Here is a 23,561-nt window from a genome sequence, read left to right as displayed (position 1 = left end):
GTTTTTGTAGGTGGTAGCGATGTATGGCAAGTGAGCTGGATTCGTTAGAATCTTCCATACATTCCTTTAATATTGAATTTTTTAGAGTTGAAAATGGGCAACAGCTGATATTCTTTCAAAGCATATTATATTCCTGTGAATGTAACTTTACAGGTGCTTGAAGCTAGCATCCCATTCCTTATCTGTACCTGAAGCTTCATAGGTGTTTGCTGCCTAGCCTATCACCAGAGATTCTGATTTAACTGGTTTGGTAGCACCCAGGCATCAGCATTTTAACTTGAGCATATGATTCCAACTAATGTGCAAACAGGGCTTAACATCACTGAGAAAAGCAACATGGAGGGAATCGTTCAGTGGCCATATTGGTAGTTGAGATTTCTTTTAATTAACTGCAGTTACAGGTATGCATTAACATTAAAAAAGAACAGTAAGTTAGCTACTGTTATAACTTAGCTGAGCTCTCTAAGCTGCTATCTTTCAAAAATTAAATCCAATATTAATACAACAAATTGTATTTGTATATCCATTTTCAGTTTGACAAAGAGCTTTTATGTGAATAAATTCATGGTTATAGGCATATGTTTGTATTTTTCAGGGAGAAAACAAGTCTGAGTATTTTTTAGGATTAACTCCAGTTGGTGTTGTTGTTTACAAAAATAAAAAGCAAGTGGGAAAGTATTTCTGGTAAGTATAACTTGAGAGAAGAGTTGGTATTAAAGCTGTAAACTATTTTTATTGGATTTACAAGACTGTGTGTCAGTGAAAAGGTTGAAGGAAAGAAAGCATCTTTATTTCCAGTGGTTGATACATAAATGAGTGAAATTGGGTGTACGCTTTATTCCAATACAGTTTACTCTATATTTTCTCCCTAACTCTGGGCACTGAGATTCTGGACTTGCTTAAGGTACTGTAGAAGTTTCTGCCCACTCCAGGCCTGGCTAGACACCTGTGCTGCTGGTCTGTGGGCCCAGGGCTACTCTGAGCTCTGCCTCTAAATGGGGAAAGATCTAAGAGAGACTAGGGAGCGTATTGGCTCTACATTGTGTCTGAGAAGACATCATTACCAGGGCCAGGAGATTCCAAGCTGGTCTTTGTTTTTGTGGAGAAGTCGAGGACAGGAGAATGAAAATGGAATTCTGTTTAGGAGGTGTCCAGAGCAAAGGACATGCAGTGAGCTCTCTATAACCACTAACACAGCATATAAAGGAACCAATAGTAAACAGTCTTAAAAACAATTTTTATTGTGGTAACATATTATATGCAACATAAAATTTCCCATTTTAATCACTTTCAAGTATACAGTCTTTCAAATATACCTGTCTTTTCCACTGAATAGTTTTCTGAATTCCTGAAAGATTAATTCTTAAAAACAACAGACATCTGCTTTGTTTTTCAGGCCTCGAATTACAAAGGTTCACTTCAAGGAGACACAGTACGAACTTAGAGTACTGGGAAAAGATGTAAGTTTTTGTTTAGCACTTAGCTAAGACAAGAGCGAAAGACTTGTTTGCTCTTTATAACTTAAAATACACTGTGAAATAATTATCATATTTTTCTCAGCAGCAGCCACATGGAACCAGGCTAATCAAACTCACAGGCACAACTTCTGCTCAAGGAGGGGAAAGGGAAGTGAGTAGAAATGAATGAGATAGATGGTAATGGAGAAATGTCATTTCAGTTTTAGCAAAGGAAAAAAACCCCACCTTTCTAGGGCAGAGAAGAATAGGAGGTGATTATCATTCTTGGTATAGTTTGCTCTGTAGTTCTATCTCTGAAGATAGGATTCCATCATCAAAAGGGTGCAGTCTGCACACTGGATAAAAAGTGTCCTCATTATGCTCCAAAGTAATTACCAGACTGTAGGGAGTAACACATCTGCTCTTTCCCTAGTTGAGTGTAGAGACAGACCAGATGGGAAATTCTGGGTGCTTTCAAGGGAGAATGTAGGGCGAGGGTGAAAAAATGCTGACCTTTGCTCTGCAACTTGGCAGTGTCCTCCAGGGTTGTCTGGCAATGGGCACAGTATCTGTCAGAGCCTGGAGGTGCATTCATGCCTTGACAGGTAGCTTTTAATAAACCAGACAAGAGAAGGCAAGGATGTGAAAGCCTCTTTTTAATCTTCTGGGAAAATAATGCTCCCTTGAAGTGCTATTACTATAATCCATGTTTATGGGATGAATGAGTGAAAATATGAGGTAGTAAAAGGATCTACCTTTCTGTCTTTTTGGTTCTATGTACTTCATACTGAATAAAAAAAATCAAGTGAATAGAGTTGAATTGGCTTACTTTCTGGTTAGATGATTGTAGCAAAAAAAAAAAAAAATAGATAAACATGTACTCACATGTTGAGACACAGAAAAGGCTGCACTCTGGCTATACCATGGCACAGTCTCACATGTAGTAGGTACTCAGTAAATATCTGCCAAATGACTCAAGAGCTGATCTACGTAGATTATGTCCTACCTGATCAGAAAACCTGATTTTGCTATTTTCTGATGAGGCAGTTATATGAGTCAGCCAAAGGGATGCTGATGCAAAATACCAGAAATTGGTTGGTTTTTTTAACAGGTATCTATTTGGAGTAGAAGCTTACAGTTACCAGGCCATAAAACATAAGTCACTTCCCTCACCAAAGTCTTTTGCCATGTCTTGGAGCAAGATGGCTGCCTACATCTGCCAGGGGTCAGGCTTCCTGGGTTCCTCTCTTCCGGGGACTTGCTTCTCTCTGGGCTGAGTGTTTCTCTCTGGGCTCAGCTGCTGTGCTCACTCCACAAGGCCAGCTGTAGACTATCAGGCAAATAACTTTTTCTCTTTCCCTGTGGCTTCTGCCATCTGTAAGGAGCCATCTCTATTCCTCAGTGTTCATCTCTTGTGTGTTCACTTCCTGGGCTCCATCTCAAAACTCCAAATCTGTCATTTGCCTTATCTTTTATCTGTGAATCCCCACCCACCAAAGGGCAGGGACTCAGTGCCCTACTGACGTGGCCCAATCAAAGCCCTAATCATAATTTAATCTCACCCAGGTACAGACCAGTTTACAAACATAATCCAGTATCTATTTTTGGAATTCATAGCTATAACAAGCAGCAATATGTTTTTTTTCTGAGGAAAAAAAACAATCATCCCCCCCTGAATTATATAAGCATGATGCCATTTATTGATAACATTAAAATTGGGTTTTGAACTCAGTTTGAAATTGTAAGGAAAGGGAATTCCAGATGTTTAAAGAAGTAATAGTCCAAAAATCTGCCTAGTTGCTCTTCACTATCCAGTTTGAAGGAAATCCAGTGTTATTTTCATCTCCTGATTAGAGGCATCCATCTCAAAAGATGTGCTGGTGTAAGAGGGAATCAGTGATAGGGTGAAAATTAGCCACAAAGTGGAATAGTGAATTAGATAGTAGGATTGTGCCACTGAATTCATAGGACTTTTTTTTTTTCCCAGAAGTGTTCTTGTAATCATTCAAATCTTGGGCAAAGCCTAGAGGTTTCTTGCCAGGTAATTTTTGGAAAACGAATGAGGGTCATGCAAGGAATGAGGTCTATTAAATATATGAAAATAAGATTTCAGATTTTTTAGAGGAATACAATAATAAAATAATAAGGCTTTTCATGGAGTTTCTGTTATTCAAAGTAATTTTTCGCCTTATATGTAAATTAATTTTGTAAGTCTTTTGGGGAACTTCTTTTATTTAATCACTAGAGAGCCTTAAGATGTTTTCTACTGTTTTAACATTAATATATGGTAGAATCACAGCTACCCAGAATTTTCAACTTCTTAAATTTCTTCATTATTAGGAAAGGACAACAAACAACCAAATTGATCTCATAGTGTTATTTTGAAATGGCAGTCTCTATGTTCTGACCTGGTTTCCTATACATACAGCTCAGTCCCCAGTCCCTTCTCCAGTTTTGAGACAGAATGGATATTTGTGTTTGGCCAGAACTTCACACTCCTGCACTGACAAGGCTATAGTCAGTGATGCTTAGTAAGGTGGGAAAGCAGCTCACATAACTCAGAGGATTGAAGGGATTTTTTTTCTTACTATTAGATAGCACACTAATTTACCAAAGCACACTCCATTTCCTGAGCATTCTTGCTTGCAGGGCCTGTTTTCTTTCCACCAGGGCACCTCTCTGTGAGGTAGTGATTTACATAATGGTAGAATTAACTTGATTATTTTGGAAGCCTAACTGTAATCATACACTGAATAAAAAGCTTCCTAAAATCTACCACCTGGAACAGTAATCACATTTGGATTGAAAAAATGGTTGAAATGCTTATTCTGCTGGCTTTCTGGTCTGCTGGTCAGGTCTGAGAGACTGTATTCAATATATTCAGTGCATTTAGGTCCAAAATCAGAGACTTAGTTCTCAAATGCACAGCAGTTTATTACAGAGAAAAGATTTCCTTGGCATCAAGCTATACCACGAACACTCTTCAACTCTACCTTATTATTTTAACTGTGCCCAACATAACACATTTTACATCTCTTAATAAATACTAATCACATATTTTTTTTTAGTATTTATTTATTATTATTTTTTTTAATTACAATAAAAAAAAATATATGAGGTCCCATTTAACCCCACCGCCCCCGCCCCCCACTCCCCCCACAGCAACACTCTCTCCCATCATCGTGATACATCCATTGCACCTGGTAAGTTCATCTCTGAGCATCACTGCACCCCATAGTCAATGGTCCACATCATAGCCCAGACTCTCTCACGTTCCATCCAGTGGGCCCTGGGGGATCTACAGTGTCCCGTAATTGTCCGTGAAGCACTATCCAGGACAACTCCACGTCCCGAAAACGCCTCCACATCTCATCTCTTCTTCCCGTTCCCCACACCCAGCAGCCCCCATGGCTACCGTTCCCACACCCATTCCACATTTTCTCTGTGGACATTGGATTGGTTGTGTCCATTGCACACCTATGTCAAGTGAGGGCTTAGATTGCACATGGGTACTGGATGCACTCTTCCTGCTTCTAGTTGTAGACACTCTAGGCTCCATGTTGTGGTGGTTGACCTTCTTCAACTCCATGTTAGCTGAGTGGAGTAAGTCCAATAAGTCAAAGTGTAGGAGCTGAAGTCTGTTGAGGCTCTGGGCCTGGGTGTCATATTATCAGTCCAGAGATTCAAATCCCCTACATATATCTTAAACCCAGCACCAACTACAATTCCAATAAAGTAGCATGCAAGTCTTTAATCACATATTTATATTTTGCTGTTTACTCATTTCCCTGCACACACAAATGAAATCCAACCTTCTTGGATATAGCACTATCAGTGTTATCAGAAATAACACTATCAGTGATTCAACTTTTGAGAGAGCAACAAATAATTGTCTGCTGCCAACTACTGGTTTTGAAAAAATTGTCCTTTTGACAAGTTCAGAAGCTAATTATTACAAATAATTTTATACATTATTTTTAACTTCGATTAGGTGTTATGGTTAATATAATACTTCACAGAAATGCTAAACTTTTAGTATAAAGGGTTTACATGCCAACTAAAGAAAATATGAGAAACACACTCTAAGAAAGTAAATTAAAATTACCCATCATCCTAAAATTCACAGGTACTGATTAAATATTTTGGCATAATCCTTCCAGATTTTATCCTTTTCAAATGAATGTATATTATGTGTGTACATACATGTGGACCATCCACTTTATGGTTTTGTGTACAGCTTTTATACTTAGTATCATATTGATATAGCCTGCGCATAAATTCAAAGTTGTTTCCAAGTGTACCTAGTCCCTAAAAGTCCAAATAAATAATATAGGCCCTACAGTCTTTGAATGTTCAGAAAGGATGTAAGACTGAATGTGTACTCAAGGTTGCATCCAGAGGGAATGTGGAAGATACGCTAAATCCAAGCTGGCTTGGAATGTGGGGAATATGTGTTAAATCAAATTTACCTGAAGGAAATAACCTATCTGATACTCAGATGAAACACTGAAGTAACTAACCAAAAGGCTGTTTGCATACAAGCACTGTTTGTCTCCCTAATCCTATTTCCTCTGTATAAAAGGGTCAGAAAAAAGCTCTTTGGGGCTCGGTTTTTTATTAGGACAAGAGTCTGCTGAGTCCGGCCGGTCGAAATAAACCAACTTCCTTCTCGGAGTTCTCGTGTCCTGGCCTTCAATACCGCACACACCCGATTTCTCTACAACATTTCCATAAGCATCTTCTTTTCTTTTATTGAAATTGTTCACATGTGCCTTGGCAGTGTTTGATAAGTTTTACTTGTATGTGTTTTACTTTTTTTCTTGCTATGGTAGATGCAATAATTTCCCCCTTATTAATTTTTGCTAGTATAAGGGAAAGCTATAAAATTTTATATGTTTATCTCGGATCTGGCCATTTTGCTGAATTCTTATTTTCTAGACAAGAGTTCTTAATTTAATTCTCATAAATTTTTCTAGGTATATGATTATTTTACCTGTAGATAAAATAATTTATTCCCCCACTACTATTATTTGTGTTTCATATTTTACAGTGTTGGTAAGAATTTCTAGAAGAGTGTTTAGTAGCCTAGTAATATAAGGCATCCTTGATTGGTTTCTGATTTTAAGAAAACTACCACTATTATTTTTCCACTTATGTGTTCTTGGTTTTAAGAATATATGTTTATTACCAAGGATTTAAAAGTTTTTCTTAAATCTGTTATCAAATAGTTAATTTTCACTAATGTATTAAGAGTCAAACCTGTTGCTTTTTCATTCATGTAACTGCAAATACCTATTTTTAAAATTGAGAAAGATGATAATATCTCAGCCCAAGGTAGTAACAATTGAAGAGTTGAGAAGTTGTTGGAGTCTAGTTATAAAGCCATCTGGCTTTCCTGGATGTGAGGAGGTTTGAGGGAAAGGAGTCCAGATAACTTAAAGGTATTTGGTCTGCAAGGCAGGAAGAATGGAGCTGCTGCCAAACAAGGTGGCAAAGACTGAGGAAGATCAGGAGCCCATTTGGAACATGAAGAGTTTGCAGTGTCTTTTAGAGATCTGAATGTAGTTGTCAAATAATGAGTTTGTTGTATGAGTCTGGAGAACAGGAATAAGGTCTGGGTTGAATAGACAAATTTGGAAATGATTGGCATATAGCTGGGGTTTAAGACCATAAGGCTGGAATAGATCATCAGGAGAATAAACATAGATAAGAAAAGAGGAGGGAACCAGCAAAGGAGACTGAGGAGGACTAGTGAGGTAGAAGGCACATTAAGAAAGTGTGGTATCCTGGAAGTCAGGCAAGGATTGTTATTTAGGATGTGTCAGATGATGTTGATGTGCCATGTAAGATAAGGACTGAGAAATTACCAGTAAGATCACTGAGCAGATCAGTTTTGGTAGATTGGAGAAAATGAGCTTCAATCTAGCAATCCCATTCTTAGGTGTGAATACCTTAGAGAAGCAAAGAGAAATATATATTCATTGTAGCATTTGTATAAAAATCAAACAAATGAAAATAACCTAGAAGTCCATTAATAAGATCATGAGTAAATAAGTTGATGCATATCTATAAAGGAAAAAAGAATAAAGAGATGATAAGAGGACAGGAATTAGAGATGAGATAAGTTGTCTACAACATCTCTTTTGATGTACAAAGGGAAAGTGAGAAATAGGAAGATAGGTGGCGGGGGAAGTGGGTCAAGAGGGAGGTGAGTTTTGTTTTCTTTTGTTTTTTAAGTTGGAAGAAATGATAGCACATTTATATGCTCATGGGAATGATCCAACAGATGATAAAAACTTGATGATATAGGGTGGAGAAAAAAATTGCTGGGATTGTGTTCCTTGAGTAGGTGACAGGGGATGGAACCTACATAAATGGAAGGGTTGGTTTTCACCAGGGGCCAGGACATTTCATCTGTAGTTTACAGGCAAGAAGGCAGAGTGTGGGGATGCAGATCAGGGTGGATGGGTAATTCTCTTATGACGATTATTCCTTTTTTTCCCCAGGGGACCAGGTAGCAAGTTTGGGGAGGAGGTGTTGGGGGTTTGAAGAAAGAGGAAGATATGAGATAGTTGTTTAGGAGAGAAAATGGACAAGGGACATGTGGGGTTATAGCTGGGTAGTGTTAAGGGTCATAAATTTCAAGCCAGCCCAGGCGTGTGTGCATTTCCCCTGCCACATTTAGTGGCACTAGTACAGCCAGAAATTAAGTGGAGAACGGGACTTAACCGGGGTTGTGCTCTTGCCAAGAGAGTAATACAGAGAGAAGCACAAGGGAATCAAGGATATATGGTATGGCACAGGAGCGATTTTCCATGGAATTGAAGCTGGGTAAGGAGGTGAATAGTGACAGAGTGATAGGACCTCTGGGTAGCGGTCTGGTGGGGTTGAAGAATTGTTGGGGGTGGAGTAGTGGAAGAAGTGAGTTGGGGAGAGAAGTGGTGGTCAGAGAGTGGGATGCTTAGCCTTGCGATTATGGAGGATTTGTAGTTATTGTAAAGGGAAAAGTCTAGGCAGCTGTTCTCAACTGGGGGACATTTGGCAATGTCTAGAGACATTTTTGGTTGTCACAGTAGGGGAGAACACTCCTAGCATCTAGAGGAGAGAGGCCAGGGATGTTGCTAAACATCCTACACTGCACAGAATAACACCCCCATGTCAAAAAATTCTCTGGCCCCAGATGCTAGTAGCCCTGAGACTGAGAAACCCTGCCCCCTAGAGTTAGGAGCATGGCATGAGTGGCTGGGGTGGGTGAAGACGGCATCGTTGGAAGAGAGGAAGGGAACTGAGAGACCTGGGTGGGATCATTTATATTATTTACATTTTGAAATTGCCAAAAATTAAGACAGGAGAAATAGGGTGATAATGACTGCAGCCACTATGAGGAATTGTCATGACATAACCTGATGACATGAGAATCTAAGCTGGGAGTTTAGGGGGAAGGAAAAAGAATGGCCTGAAAGTGACAAAGAGAAGCAAAGAGGACCCTCCCCTGCTCTCAGGCCCAGTAACAGAACAATGGGGACAAAAAGCACAGCTACCACTTGAGAAGGATGCAGTGGAGGCAGTGTCCTTAGGGGAGAGCAGGATTTCCACAAAAGCAAGAAAGAGCAGCCTCAGAGAGCAGCCTGAGGAGCAAGGGGATTTTGCTGATGACAGGCCTTGAATTCCAGAGTGCCCAGAGGAGGGGTTTCAGGAGTTGGGGAGTGGTGGGCGAAGGGCATAGACTAAGGAATGTACATGTTTTGTGGATGACTGACATATCAGAGATAAAGACTATAATGAAGCTAGGTCCAGGATTCAAGGCAGATAAAGATGGAAATGGCGTGAATGTTGGCAGAGAGGGAGAGCTGGGTTTCTGGGCCTGCCCCTTCACCCTGGCAACAGGGGTAGAAGGCCTAGGGCAGGGGGTGTTGGTCCCCGTGTGCTCGTTCAGGCTCGCCCGCCTGGGGAAGGGCCCCTCCTGCCCGGTGTGCAGGTGTTCTGTCCTGACGCCTGCTGATGGCCTGCACGGTCTGTGGGGAAGCTGGGTGTTACCTCAAGTCTCTGGCTTCATGTGCCAAGATGAGTTTGTGTTTTAGAAAGACGTTCTGTCTGCAGGGCAGATCGGGGTTGGCGGGGGCGGAAACAGGCAGACGGGTCAGGAGACTGCACCCTGTTCAAGGGGAGAGATGCCCATGGCGATGACGGGGCGGCAGACTGGGAGGCATTTAGAAGGTAAAATTGCTTCTGATTGGTGGCAGATTGGATGCGTTTGTGAAAACCAGGAGTTTAGGGTCATACCCAAGTTTCTTAATCTAGGTAACAGGGAGAGGGGGGCATGTACCAAGCACATTTGCTGAGTAATTGAAAGAACGACGGAATGGTGCTGTGGCTACCTTTATTTATAATGCCTCCCAATGCTAACCTCAGCTACACTTGCCCGGCGTGACAGGATGTAGAACCAGGAGCTTCCTGGCAGCCATGGCCATGAGTAATTAGACCCACTTGGCAGAACCCTCAGACCTGCTTTGTGGAGAGGACACGGGAGACAGCGGCCAGGCCTTGTCACTCTTCATTGCCAATCCCAAGAGGACTCGCTTATGTGAGGGAGGGCTTCTTTTCACTTTTTAAATGGAGTTATACCTTAAAAAAACAAACTTTTGGTCTGAAAATCTTTAACAGTCTCATTTGCTTTGATACCAGCTTAACTTTAATAGTAGACACAAATTATATTCCTTTATCCTCTGTCTCTCTACCTTTGTGTTGTTCTGGGCACAAATTACATGTTAATACATTGAGTCCAAAACCACTGATTTATCATTACATTCATTACATCTTACGCATTTGCCTTTTAGATCCTGTAGGAAATAAAAAGTGGAGTTACAACATTTACATTTTTGAAGAATGCAGTTCCACCCTACTTTTTTTTTCTGAGTTAAACAAGATTTATTTAAACTACACGAACATGAAGTCTGATAGTAAGCTCAATGAAAAAGGGGAATTTTGGGAAAAATTACAGCATTTTGTGGGAAGGGACATTTTTAAAGAAGCAATTTATTATGAAGAGTCATTTGATGTGTTTAGGGAATAAAAGCATCCAAACATCCCCAAAAATCTTATAAAATTAAAAAAAAACAATGTTGTCTAGGCCACCCCACTTTTTAAAAACAGGAAGTTTACTCACTGCATTTTTATTTGATGTTTACTCATGATTAGATTGTGACTCTGCAGTTTCGTCTGGAAAACAACATGGGTGAAGTTGTGTCCTCCTCAGGTGTCACATCTGGAGATAGGGGATGACCATCTGTCCCTAGTGGTTTTGCTGAGTTTCACCACCTGATCATGGTGTTGCCTGATTTCTCCACTGTATGATAACTGTGGTTTTTTCCTTCCTTTGCAACTAATAAGCCTTTGGGGAGACACTTTAAATCAATGCAAATATCCTGCTCCTCATCAGAATTTCCTGGTAGAGTTAGCATTCAATGAGGAGCCTTGCCTAATCCAGTGTTTTACCAGGACGGTGACAAAATGCTAATTTTTTTCCAACTCTCTTATCCCTCCACAAGAATTCCACCTTCTCTCCCTTTTAGTTATTTATCTCTCTATTATCAATAGGGACTTATTATTTAAGTTTTTAATGATTTATAATATATTGCTGTACCTAACTTTTGGTGCTCCATTTGTCCTGGATTTGGCCGGTTGGGAGCCCCTTCCTTCTGGCTCCTCTGTCACACTGACATGCCCTCATCATTTTTTTTCTTGTATAACATGTTTCAGGCTCATGTTAAATCTTTCCTGCACTTACCTCGGGGTCAGCCACTTTTCCAAAGAGCCCTCGTTCTGTTTAGCAGGGAATGGTTTTAGAGACTGTCTTAGCACTAGGTGTGGTCATTACTACCAGGGTGACTTTGCTTCTTGGCCCTTTCGGTGGACAGAGCTATGAAATTCATGAATGCATATAATTATAGACATACACACATAATATACATGCCAACAAATATACGTTCATGTATATGTGTGCAATTAAATGTGCTTTAGAAATCATGAATTTACACCAGTTCTCACCTTTGCCTTCCCCCCATTTCATATTTGCTTGTCCCGTCTTTTACCATGAGAACCTTGGCTCCTAACAACAGCAAAACATTTACATCTCAAATAGCTTCAGAATTGTTTTAAACAAACACAATAAACACAGTTATTCCATCCACACATCACATCCCACCTTACCAAGACTGGGAATATACAATCAAATGTTAAGTTCAAAATTTATTTGGCTTGTGCTCCTCCTGTCCTCCCTCCCTTCTTTTCTTCTCCATTACTGTGGTTTTGGTATTAGTTTGAAATCTAATTCAGTTTGATTTTTTGCTTCAATTATAGGTCCCCCTGCATCACATTCTTATTCAGTTTTAGTTTTTGAATATATAAAAGATTAACATGCTTCCAAAAGTCAAAACTAAAAGGAACACTCAGAGTTTCTTCTTTAACTCACATATTCTTCCAGTTCTGTTCCCCTTCACTTCCTTGTAGGTAACCAATTTCAGTATTTTCTGGTTTATTCTTATATTTCTTTTTGTAAAAATAATCATTTCATATGTATGTATTTACATATGTATGTATTATTCATTATCTTATTTTCCTTCTTTCTTACCTAAAAGGTAGCGTATTATATGTGCATTTTTACTTTGTTTCTTTTTCACATAATAATGTCCCCTATAAATCATTATCTATCAGTTCATTAAGAGCTTTCTTGTTCTCTAGTACAGTTGCATAGTACTCCACTGAGTGTATGCACCATTATTTGCTCAGTCTTTTGTGCTTGGACAGGTAGGTAGTTTTTAATATTTTACAATTAAGAATACTCCTTCAATAATGAACATTTTATATATTTATTTTTGTATGTTGGAGGGTATCTTTGGAGTAAGTTCCTAGGAATGGCATTGCTCAGTCAAAGGGGTAAGTGCGTCTGTGGTTTCGTCAGGTGTCACCAAATTCCCTCCCAAAGCTGTACCATTTTGCCTTTCCACCCACTATGTGTGAGTATCTGGAACAATAGATTAAATATGTGGCACCTAAAAGAGAAATAATTTTATAGTTTATCATTTAATATTTGAAACAAAGCACAGGCTTCTAGCTGGAAAGAATCTTAGAATCTTGCAATTCATTCCCACCTCTTTATTTAGTAGGGGAGCAGACTGCAACCCGAACTCTATCCATTTTCTCTCTCTTCCGAGCCCCAATAAATTTAATGTTTTCCCCAAATATACCTAAGTGTAGCTCTATTAGTACTATTTGAATCCTGATGCCCCATAGCAATTAGGTTTGGAGTCTTTAAAATAATGATAATGGTCAAATAATGGGGCTTTAAATCCAGACTTCCCACTCATTGCCTAACTTTGGACAATTCACTAAACAAGAGTTACACATTTCCTTATATATAAAATGCAGATGATAATATCTCAGTTACAGAATAGTTATTAAAGTGAAAACACCCATTCCACAGTCAGATATGTCATAGGTACTCAATACATGGGTTTGAATTGGAAATCTTTTGGCATTGTCATGCCACCCAGAGCTATTGAATTTTGATGCAGGAAAGGACTACAGGGATCACCTCGTTCTTGGCCAGTCTTGACTGGTGGACAGCTTGTACTAAAGCAGGGAGGGAAACCCAAATCTCCCAGGTGTAAAGCCTTTCCTTTGCTTCAGTTACAGGTACATTTTGTTGACTGTTTACAAACACATGGGCCACATACAGCAAATATGTAGGAATTAAAATTCTGCCATAAACAATTTTATATCAGGATTGTCAGTAGATCTTACCAGATATGCCTTCATTTTGGTTTTGAGATAGATTTTCTTGCCTTTTCCAGCTTCTAGAGGCTGCCCTCATTCCTTGGCTCATGCCCCCTTTCTCCGTTCTCACAGCCAACAAAGATGGATATATTGCATCACTCAGACTTCTTCTGACTCCTAGTCCACATTTAAAGACTCTTGTGATTACATTAGTCCCACCCAGATAACCCAAGATAATTTTCCCATCTGAAAGTCAGCTGATTAGCAACTTGATTCCATTTGCAACCTGAATTCCCCTTTAGCATGTAACCTAATATATTCACAGGTTTTGGGATTAGGGCATGAACATCTTTGGGAGGGGGACATTATCCTTTATACCACACCATTGTATAAAATATGTTAAGAGAAATTGAATATAGTAACTGGCTATTTGGATTGGCTTATGCTTTTTGCTTGTTTGTTTTTAGGAGGTACCGGGGGTTGAACCTGGGACCTCATACATGGGAAGCAGGCGCTCAACCACTTGACCTACATATACTCTCCTTGGCTAATGCTTTTAATGTATGAAGCATTTTAGTCCAAGGAACAGAGTATCCTTATATACATTTATTATGTGAAAAACCATTTTACCCATTTTACTAAATTAATGAATAATTGTATGTAATTCTTCCTAGTTCATAGAGACATAAATGATAGTTGAAAATGTTGTTTCATTATACAGCTTCTCTTTTTCCACTTGCCAATTAATCAAAAAGAAAAAAATATGAAACAAAACATTAGGGAATATTTACATCATGCTTTAGTAAACTTTGAAAATCGTTCTGTTTCCCATTTAAAGAAATTCTCCTACAAACCCTGCAGTCCAGATGGCTTGTTTTTGTTACTGTTGTTTTTATTCTATCTTTCCTCACTTGCTCTTTAGAGCAACTGTAGAATTTACTAAAATTTCAAAATTTCTCTCAAACTTGCAGATTGATTTAATTTTTATTTTAATGATAATTGATCTTTATTCCCAATCTTATGAAGTTAGAAAACCATTTTAATTACAAATTTTATTAAGCTGATTAAAGAATAAATGTCATTATGATATTTCAAATGCAGTGTTTTCATAAAATGCAGTAACCCTTCAATCTTGCCATTTGCTTCCATCTTGCCTCCCCTGCTTTTGCAGTGAAAAGGCTATTTTACACCGAAACTTTAAATCTAGGATCTTTTCACTTGTGGGTGATTTAGTTAAATTCCTTTAATGATGCAAGCCATAATAACTGGCTGCCTTCCCTGGTAAGCTGAGAATAGGACATCTGTAAGCCATCCCCTCCCAGTAGGCGAGGCAAACACCTGACATAGAAAAGCATTGACGCTGATGAATTTGGTTTGATTTGTCAGTTGATAATTTGTAAAAATGTTATTTACGCTGTTCATTTTTTATATTTACTGACGGACGTTTTATTGTTTCTCTCATTCAGTGAGACCTTGATCCTTCCCAGTATTCATTTCGCCAACCTCAGTACTTTTGCACTACGTGTGGAATATATATTGAATATAACCCACATGGCTGACAAGAGTTCTGAAATATTTTTGCTGTTTTTTGTTCTTTTATTGTGAAGTGTACATGCAGAAATGGAAATTAGTTTTATTTTCCAAGTGCTCTGCTAAAATTCAGATTTTAAATTAAAGCCATATTGTATATATTTCAAAAAAAGACTTTTTAAAAATAACATCTGGGCATTAGAGAGTAAAGGAGTGTTTGTTTTTGTGTGGTATAATATTTTTTAAACTGTAGTATTTAAGGACACTTCCCCTAAAGAAAGTTCTTTGCTCAGATAAATTAGGGAAACACCAAATACCTCACCATATCATAGAGAGTCATAGAACACATATGCACATTAAAGGGTCTAAGTATTTAACCCAGTGTTTCCTAAACCTGTCTGAATATAGAACCTTTTTATGGCATTATCGTAAGACATTAATTAGTGCTGTGAGAAACCCTCTTTGGTGAGCACTATGTACAGGAAAAGTTGAAAAGAATAAGATAATATTTATTGTTTTTTATTTTCCTTCTGGTTTCCCTTTCCAATAATTAACAAAATTGGTACTTTTTCTGTTGGACAGTTCACTCTGATTTTGTTAGCCAGGGCTGAATTCAGGATTCCCAGAAGAGAGAGAACAATGGAAAATAAGGGGGAAAGCCATTAAAACAAAGTTGTGACCAATATCCCACATGCACACACATAGCTCATTGTTTTTAAACCTGTCTTTCAAACTCACCATTTAGAAAGAAAAAAATTCTCAAACCAGTAACAATCTTATATTATCCCTTTGGTATCTATTTCCAGTCGAATAAATATTTTTATTCCCACCACTTCCTTCCTTTGCTTTGTCAGTCATTGAAAACAGTGTAATTTTAGTCATTTGCTATTATCCCTCTGATTTATTTATTTTTTTCCCCAGTGGTCTCAAATGAGTTAAAAATTGCCAAGTAAATATAAATATTGCACAGATTGAGTGAAAGAAAATTCCCACAATTCTTTTTAGGCTTATAATCTTCACGTTTTTCTCTAGCCTCCTGTCCTCCTTCTCCCATCCCTCAGTCCCTCTATGGGACATTGTTAGGAAACTGCTCTGCTGTGGGTCTTTAAGTATTTGTATAATGATTGCATCTCACCATTGTTAGTATTATGCATCTCTTTTTTCTCTTAAATAATTCACTTACACAGTGTACCTTGGGTTGCATTTAGTGACCTTGGAGGTGGGATAGGGAGGAGGTGTATTGTGATAGGATTGAGAAATTTTTCATCTCTATAATTCTTAGGAGGCTGGAACTGCAGCCTGTTCAGTCGTGGCTGCTTCCCAAGTCAGGAACAAAGAAGATCTAGCTAGAGTAAGGTGCTGTGGATGGCAGGGAGGGTCATGTCCAGAGCTGGGACTGGGAAGCAGTGATATGGGAGTGGCATCAGGGAAAGGGTAAGTGGCTGTGCAGCATTCAGTGTGAGCCTCTCTGTCGTTCTGCCAGGAAGCTTAGTAGACTTGGGAAAATGGAGGCTACTACGGATTTGCTCTTATAAGCTTGAGAAGAGAAACATAGCCAGAAAGACAGGAAAAGATATTGAGAAGACTAGAGGGAATTGATTGGGAATTTTGTAAATAACATGGTAAAGACCCTGCCTACTCAAAATTGATGGACTGGACCCAAGTTCCCCTGGCTCTCTATAAGGAAATGAAGCTCGCACATGATATCTGAGTTACAATTGATTTAAGCTTGACTTTATAAAATAAATAGGAATTGATTCACACAGTAGCTTTACTTCTGGCACGGAATGACCAATGTTATTAAGAAGTTTGAATGACTTCACATAAAGTAAGCTTTGGATGCTTGGATAAGGATTTTTAGCGGTAGGTTGGAATGAACTTAAGCAGTTGCTCATCTTTGTACGAATGAATGGAAATGTGCTAATTGGCCATTTCTGTTTGGGAAAGGTTCAGTAGGCCGGAGAGTGGCAGAAAGAAAGAGACATTTAAAATGCCACATCAGTTACATTCATGCCGGCAGTTACTGTTAGTGGCAAAAGAACATAGAATGTATTCAGAATACCTGGCTTTCTTTTTGGTTCTTTTAACACTCCTTTAATAATGTGGATTATTCTTCCAAAAATGGGATAAAAAATAGGCAGCTAGTCTTAATGGCCTCTATAAATGGAGAATGAGTTCATACTTGTCATTTGTATATGGCACAAATAATTATAGGAGACTATGGAGACTTTTTTTGTTCCTTTAATATATCTATATTCAAAGAAGTGAGAGAAAAACCTAATTCTGGTTGGATTTGAAATATCTTTTGTCTTTTCGTTAAGTGATAGTAATATATATATATATATATATTTTTTTTTTTTTTTGAGGTACTGGATCTGGGGATTGAGCCCAGGACCTCATATGTGGGAAGCCAGTGGTTGAGGAGCACTGAGCCACATCAGCTCCTCTGAGCTGGTTTTTCTGCTTCTTCGCTTGTTTTTTTTCTTTGTTTTTAGGAGGCATCTGGAATCAAACCCGGGACCTACCATGTGGGAAGCAGGTGCTCCACTGCTGGAGCCACATCTGCTCCCCAGTGATGGTAGTTTTAAAAAGTTAGGTTTTCAGAGACCAGGTTCCTGCTTGAAAAGTAAAGAGATAAAGATATTTAGAAAATAAAGTGAAAATCAGCTAGAGAGATATAGAGGAGATTTTTAAATTTTATTTTTTGGGTTTTTGTTTTTTTAAAGATCTGAATGCCTTTTTTCCTCCCTTCTCTACTTTTGGACTTCTAGATTATATGTAATTGGTTATTGAAAATTTTATTTAGGTACTTAAATTATACCTTATCTTTGGATGCATTTGCTGAAGTGTAAACATGTTTGTGACACAGAGCAGTCATCCTTGGCTGCCGTTTCTTACAGGTGCTAATAACCCATGTCTCCCACCCCGTATACTGCTTCCATTGCTGAAAGGCACAGGATATGGTCTGATGTGCATATATTAGGGAAGGTGGGGGGCGGTTGGCTGGGCAGCTGTCCTGGTACTACTCCCTTAATCTCAATAATTTATCCTGATAGAATGCATCGAAAGTACTTTCAAAGAAACTACTTTTGCAGAATATTTTAGAATAATCCAATGACCTTGAAAACACTCTTGTATAAGAAACTTGTAATAGTGATTATCTCTGCGGAGGAGGTGACAGTGGTGAGAGGCATTTTTACTTGTCATGGTATACCCACTTGGTTAACTTTTGACTTTTGACCAGGTGAATAAATCATATATTTTCTGAAAAAAACCAAAAGATGTAAAGAAATTCCCTAGCCCTCCCATCTCCAGACCTGAACCTTGACCTTCCCATCCAGGCCCCAGGGATCTTCTGTGATTTCCTCCGCCCTCCCCAAAAGTTCTTCTGCATTTGAGAAAAATCCTTTCTTAACTCATCGACTTTTCCTCTTCTCTAGTTAAATTGGTAATCTCTGTCCCTTTTACTGAAGTCACCAAAGATTTCTTTCTGTGAAATGCAATAACCTTCTTTCAAGCCTTGTTTGGCCTTTCTAGGTCCCTTGAGACCTGCACTCTCTCTTCCCAGTCTATCTCACACCACTGTCTCCTGGTGTGTATCTCTCTCTCGGGGGAAGCTCTCTCTGCCAGCTGATGTGCCCTCTCCTCTGTGCTCTGCACCCACTTGTTTACTGGACCATGAGGCATGGTCCCCTTTCTGTTGTACCTAGACTCAAAGTCAAAATCAAAACATAACCTGAACTTACTGTCTACTCCCTCACCATTCAGATATTCACTTTTTCCTATTCAGTTTATTAACCTTGTTAATAGTACCCTAGCCAGAAACCTGGGAATCATCCTAGATTTCTGTCTCGACTTCACAAGGTTTTGGGGATTATAGCTGGACTTGCTGTAACACGCAAGTGTTGGCTCTGTTTTCATCACACCCTCTCATTTTACAAATAAGCTCATAAGTTGAATAGCATCATTCCAGATGGACTTGGGAGAAATTTCGTGCATGTAATGTTTTGTCCTTGGTAAAGTGGGAGAAAAATCATTTCAATGTTTCCTCTACACTGATAATTTTGTTTTTAATGGGTCCATAGGAACCTCATTCCAGAGCCATTTCTACATTGAAGACTTGAGTTTGGTTTCTAAATTTGAAATTAAATTAGCAATTACATAACTTCACAAACCTTGTGGTTTGTTATTTTGGAACTCATTTTGTGTTTTGCTAGGATTCTAATTCAGTTACTTAAAATAAATAGTATCTTCTGCAAAACTAGAATTATGTTTAATATTGCTTTTGCTTCTTATCTATTAAATATAGATAATCAAGTAACTACTGTATTAAAAGTTAAAATTTATTGTCTACCTTTATATGACAGGTATTGAATTAACCCCTCTACGTCTATTATATCATTTAATTTAATCATCCCAATAACTTGGTGTAGAATGGAGAAACTAACTGGCCCTCCCTGAGATTCTTTAAATATCAGTTTTTGTGGCTTGTATAGTCCTGCAAGTAATATATTAATAGTTAAGAACTGGATTTATAGTCATCTCCTGTTTTTTAGGAATTAATGTCTATAGTCAGTGTTTTTTGTGTATCATTGGCTGTTTATGACTGGGGATTTTGTAGTACTTCAATGCCATCACCCTGATTATCCACAGTCAGGAAATGATGTAGAAGTAGGTAATAAAGGTGATTGCACTAAGATTATATGAAACTTGAATTTTGCAATTTTAATTAAAAGTGGCTTTAATGCAACATTCCAAAAAAGGTTAATAAGAAATAATGAGTCTTTTAAAACTATTATTCTTTATTTTGTGTGTTAACCAATTCTCTCTGATTGCTTGAATATTTGCTACCAAAAGAGGGCTGTGATCTGAAGAAGGTTATAGTGAATAATTCATGTTCTTTCTCTCTCTCTTCTTTTCAGTGCAATGAAACCTCTTTCTTTTTTGAAGCTTGTAGTAAAACTGCTTGCAAACATCTCTGGAAATGTAGTGTAGAACATCATACATTCTTTAGGTATGCTAATATAATAGTTTTGTTCATCGTCCTAATAAATGATCATTGTATTTGCTTTTATAACAAATAATTCTGTCTACAAGTAGAAATTTATAATTATTTCCCTTTTATTACTTTTTTCAGTGCCTCATTTTCTGGATTGTATTAATATGAGCATATGTACACATGGATCTCTTTGCTTATACTGTAAGAAGGGGTCAGGAGTGATTTTCTTTTTTAGGTTTATGTGAATATGCAGCTTTAGCTAGCATCCAGGTGGTAGTGGTAGAAATTAAATGTTCTGCTTTGGACATACTTAGTTTGAAATTCCCGTTATTCTTCTAAATGAGAATGTGGAGTAGGCAGTTGGGTGTATGAGGTGGAAGTTGACCAAGGTTGGTGATCCAGATTTGATAGGTATTTAAGGCAGAGGGACTGGATGAGATCACCTTTGGAAAGAGTCAAGAGAGAAAAAAGAAGAAAGCCAAGCACTGAGCTTTGAATCTTCCCAACATTTAGAGCAACCAGGAGAGCATCTGGGGTCCTGGGAGATAAGTGAGAAAAATGTCTCCATGAATAGGTAGAGAGCACCCATCAAGTGCTGCTAACAGATCGAGAAAGATGAGGATAGAGAATTGACCATTGAATCATGGGAACACTTTTTTGTGTTTCACATCCTTATCCTGTAAAGACGAAACTAAATTTTAGCAGATAATATGTTAGGCTTTGTTTTTTAAAATAATATGGGGTAAATTCTTACCCTTATTCTCATTTGATTTGAGTGGAGCAATTATCCCAAATAGCGTAATATTGGAGAGGTATTCTTACAAAACGACCAATGTCCTTTATAAAATTTGTATTAGGAAAGGGGGGGGGTGGGCCAAAAAGACTGGAGTTGCCTCTAGTTTTAGTTCGTCTGGCCCAAGGAGCACCAATGGTGGTGTCTCTTAAAGCACTCCAGAATGGGAAATACTGGGGCTGTTGCAGCAGTAAGAGTAAGTCGCCACATCAGTAGGATTAGCTGCCATGAAAACTGACATCAGTAAATCAACATGATGACAAAGTTCCTAATATAATGTAGCAGAGAGACTAAGTTGATTCATGACTAAGCTTCTTAGGACAATAATGTGTAATAATCTTCAGGAAAATACTTTAATGTTACACTTATATAGGCATGTAGTTGGGGTATGATTGTGTTTCAAGTATTACTGTAAAATAACTTATTTTCTGCCAATATGTAGAATAAAAAAATATTTTAAGTAGCTTTGCTCATCAGTTTGGCAGTGCTATTTTTCCTACATAGTTTTATACTTGTTTTGTAAAATTATCACGATTTATGAATCTTTAACTTTCTTTTAAAAATTAATCAGAATGCCAGAAAATGAATCAAATTCATTGTCAAGAAAACTCAGCAAGTTTGGATCCATGAGTTATAAGCACCGGTACAGGTAAATGGCTTTTGTTCCCTTCATGCGTGTAAATGTGAGTGAATATTTTAATTCAGATGTCTACATAGATGTACAATGAAGTTTGTAGTTTAATATTTTCCCTTATTTTTCTCCAGTGCCAATGTGCTTCCTTAGCATAACAGTTTATTCAAATATGCTTGGCAAAACTTATATTCCATATTTAATTATATTTAATATCTTCATTTGGTCTTGGAGTATAGTAGAGCTATTGATCTTGAGAAATTAATTTTGATGCATTTACCACTTACCTTTAATAATGTTTTGTGTTCATGAAACAAAGTGGTTATTCTGAATAGTACCTAATTAGTCGTGTTCTTAGGATTTTCTTGAACCCCTGTTGTGATATAAAGTGCCCTTTATGTGGTGGGTAAAACTCTGCCTCCTGGAGCAAAGAAACTACATATAGCAGTGCTGATGATTGTATCTCACTCATATTGAGCAGTTACTAAGTGTCATGAATTGTGCAAAATGCTTTCCATTTATTGCTTCATTTAATCATGACACTCTTCTGTATTATTAGCCCCATTAAATATGAGGAAACTAAGTCTCAGTGAGGCCAGGGAACTTTTTTTTTTTTTCTTTATTAAAGAAGTTGTGGGTTTACAGAACAATCATGCATAAAAATTCACGATTCCCATATACCACCCTATTATTAATATTTTGCATTGATGTGGAACATTTGTTAGAATTGACAGCATATCTTTATAATTGTACTATTAACTATAGTCTGTGATTTAACTTAGGGTTCACTGATGTATAATGTTGTTCCATGAAGTTTAAATTAAAAATTCTGTTAACTATGATACAGTCTAATATTTCTCCCTTTTAATCACATCCAGATATGTATTTCAGTGCTGTTAATTACATTCACAATGTTGTGCTACCATCACCACCATCCAATACCAAAACATTTCCATCATTCCTAGTAGGAACCTTGTGCATTCTGAGCCTTAACCTCCCATTCCTTCTCCCCACCCTATTCCCTGGTAACCTATAGTCTAGATTCTGACTCTATGAATTTGTTCTAATTGTTGCAAAGCAGTGAAATCATACAATGTATCCTTTTGTGTCTGAGTTACTCACTCAGCATGATGTCTTCAGGGTTCATCTATGTTGTCTCGTGTATCAGGACTTCCTTCTTTTTTAAACATCATAATATACCATTGCATGTATATACCACGTTTTGTTTATACATTCATCGGCTGATAGACAGGTTGATTCACAATAGTTGGCTATTGTGAATAAGGCCACCATGAACATGAACATTGGTGTGCAAATATCTGTTCAAGTCCCTGCTTTCAGTTCTCTTGGGTCTATACCAAGTAGTGGGATTGCCAGATCATATGATAGTTCTATACCTAACTTTTTTTTTTAAAGATTTAAAGTTTTTAAATTTATTTCTCTCCCCTTCCCTGCTCTCCCCCCAGTTGTCTGCTCTCTGTGTCCATTTGCTGTGTGTTGTTCTGTGTCCGCTTGTATTCTTGTCAGCGGCATCAGGAATCTGTGTCTCTTTCTGTTGCATCATCTTGTGTCAGCTCTCCATGTGTGTGGCACCATTCCTGGGCAGGCTGCACTTTTTTCGCGCTGGGTGGCTCTCTTTATGGGGCACACTTCTTGTGCGTGGGGCTCCCCTATGTGGAGGACACCCCTGCGTGGCAGGGTACTCCTTGCGTGCATTAGCGCTGTGCGTGGGCCAGCTCATCACATGGGTCAGGAGGCCCTGGGTTTGAACCCTGGACCTCCCATGTGGTAGGCGGATGCTCTATCAGTTGAGCCAAATCTGCTTCCATATATTTAGCTTTCTGAGGAACTGCCAAACCGTCTTTCATAGCAGTTGCAGCATTTTACATTGCCAACAGCAATGAATGAGTGTTCCTATTTCTCCACATCCTCACCAACACTTATGTTCATTTTTAAAAATTAAAGCCATTCTACTGGGTTTGAAATGGTATTTCTCTGTGATTTTGAATTGCATTTCCCTGATGACTAGTGATGGCTTACTGGCCATTTGTATATCTTTGGACAGGTGTCTATTCAAGTTTTTTTTATCCATTTTTTAATTGGGTTTGTTTTTTTTGTTGTTAAATTGGAGGGTTTCTTTATGTATTCTGGATATTAAACCTTTATTGGATATGTAGTTTCCAAATATTTTCTCCCTTTGTGTAGGTTGTCACTTTACATTCATCATAAAGTCCTTTGAGGAACAGAAGTTTTTTATTTTGATGAGGTTCCATTTATCTCTTTTTTTACTTTGTTGTTTGTGCTTTGAGTCTATCTTTTAAGAAACCATTACCTAACCTGAGGTACTAAAAATACTTCCTTACATTTTCTTCTAGG

At 38.1% G+C, this 23,561-nt stretch overlaps 1 protein-coding gene across 7 annotated transcripts in view; it reads left to right on the top strand.

Annotated features, from left to right (window-relative positions):
• Positions 1–23,561, top strand: part of EPB41L4A (erythrocyte membrane protein band 4.1 like 4A) — a 266,210-nt gene that overhangs the window by 162,520 nt on the left and 80,129 nt on the right. For all 7 annotated transcript variants that reach the window (XM_071209359.1, XM_004452449.4, XM_071209364.1 and 4 more), the window contains 4 exons: positions 596–684; positions 1,397–1,460; positions 19,685–19,776; positions 21,126–21,203. In XM_071209359.1, coding sequence (XP_071065460.1) covers positions 596–684; positions 1,397–1,460; positions 19,685–19,776; positions 21,126–21,203 — 323 coding nt within the window. The remainder of the gene's footprint in view (positions 1–595; positions 685–1,396; positions 1,461–19,684; positions 19,777–21,125; positions 21,204–23,561) is intronic.

The sequence above is a fragment of the Dasypus novemcinctus genome, chromosome 2, assembly GCF_030445035.2.
Source record: "Dasypus novemcinctus isolate mDasNov1 chromosome 2, mDasNov1.1.hap2, whole genome shotgun sequence".
NCBI lineage: Eukaryota > Metazoa > Chordata > Mammalia > Cingulata > Dasypodidae > Dasypus > Dasypus novemcinctus.
Note: the sequence above shows the minus strand (reverse complement) of the source record. Positions and strands in the feature narration are given on the sequence as shown.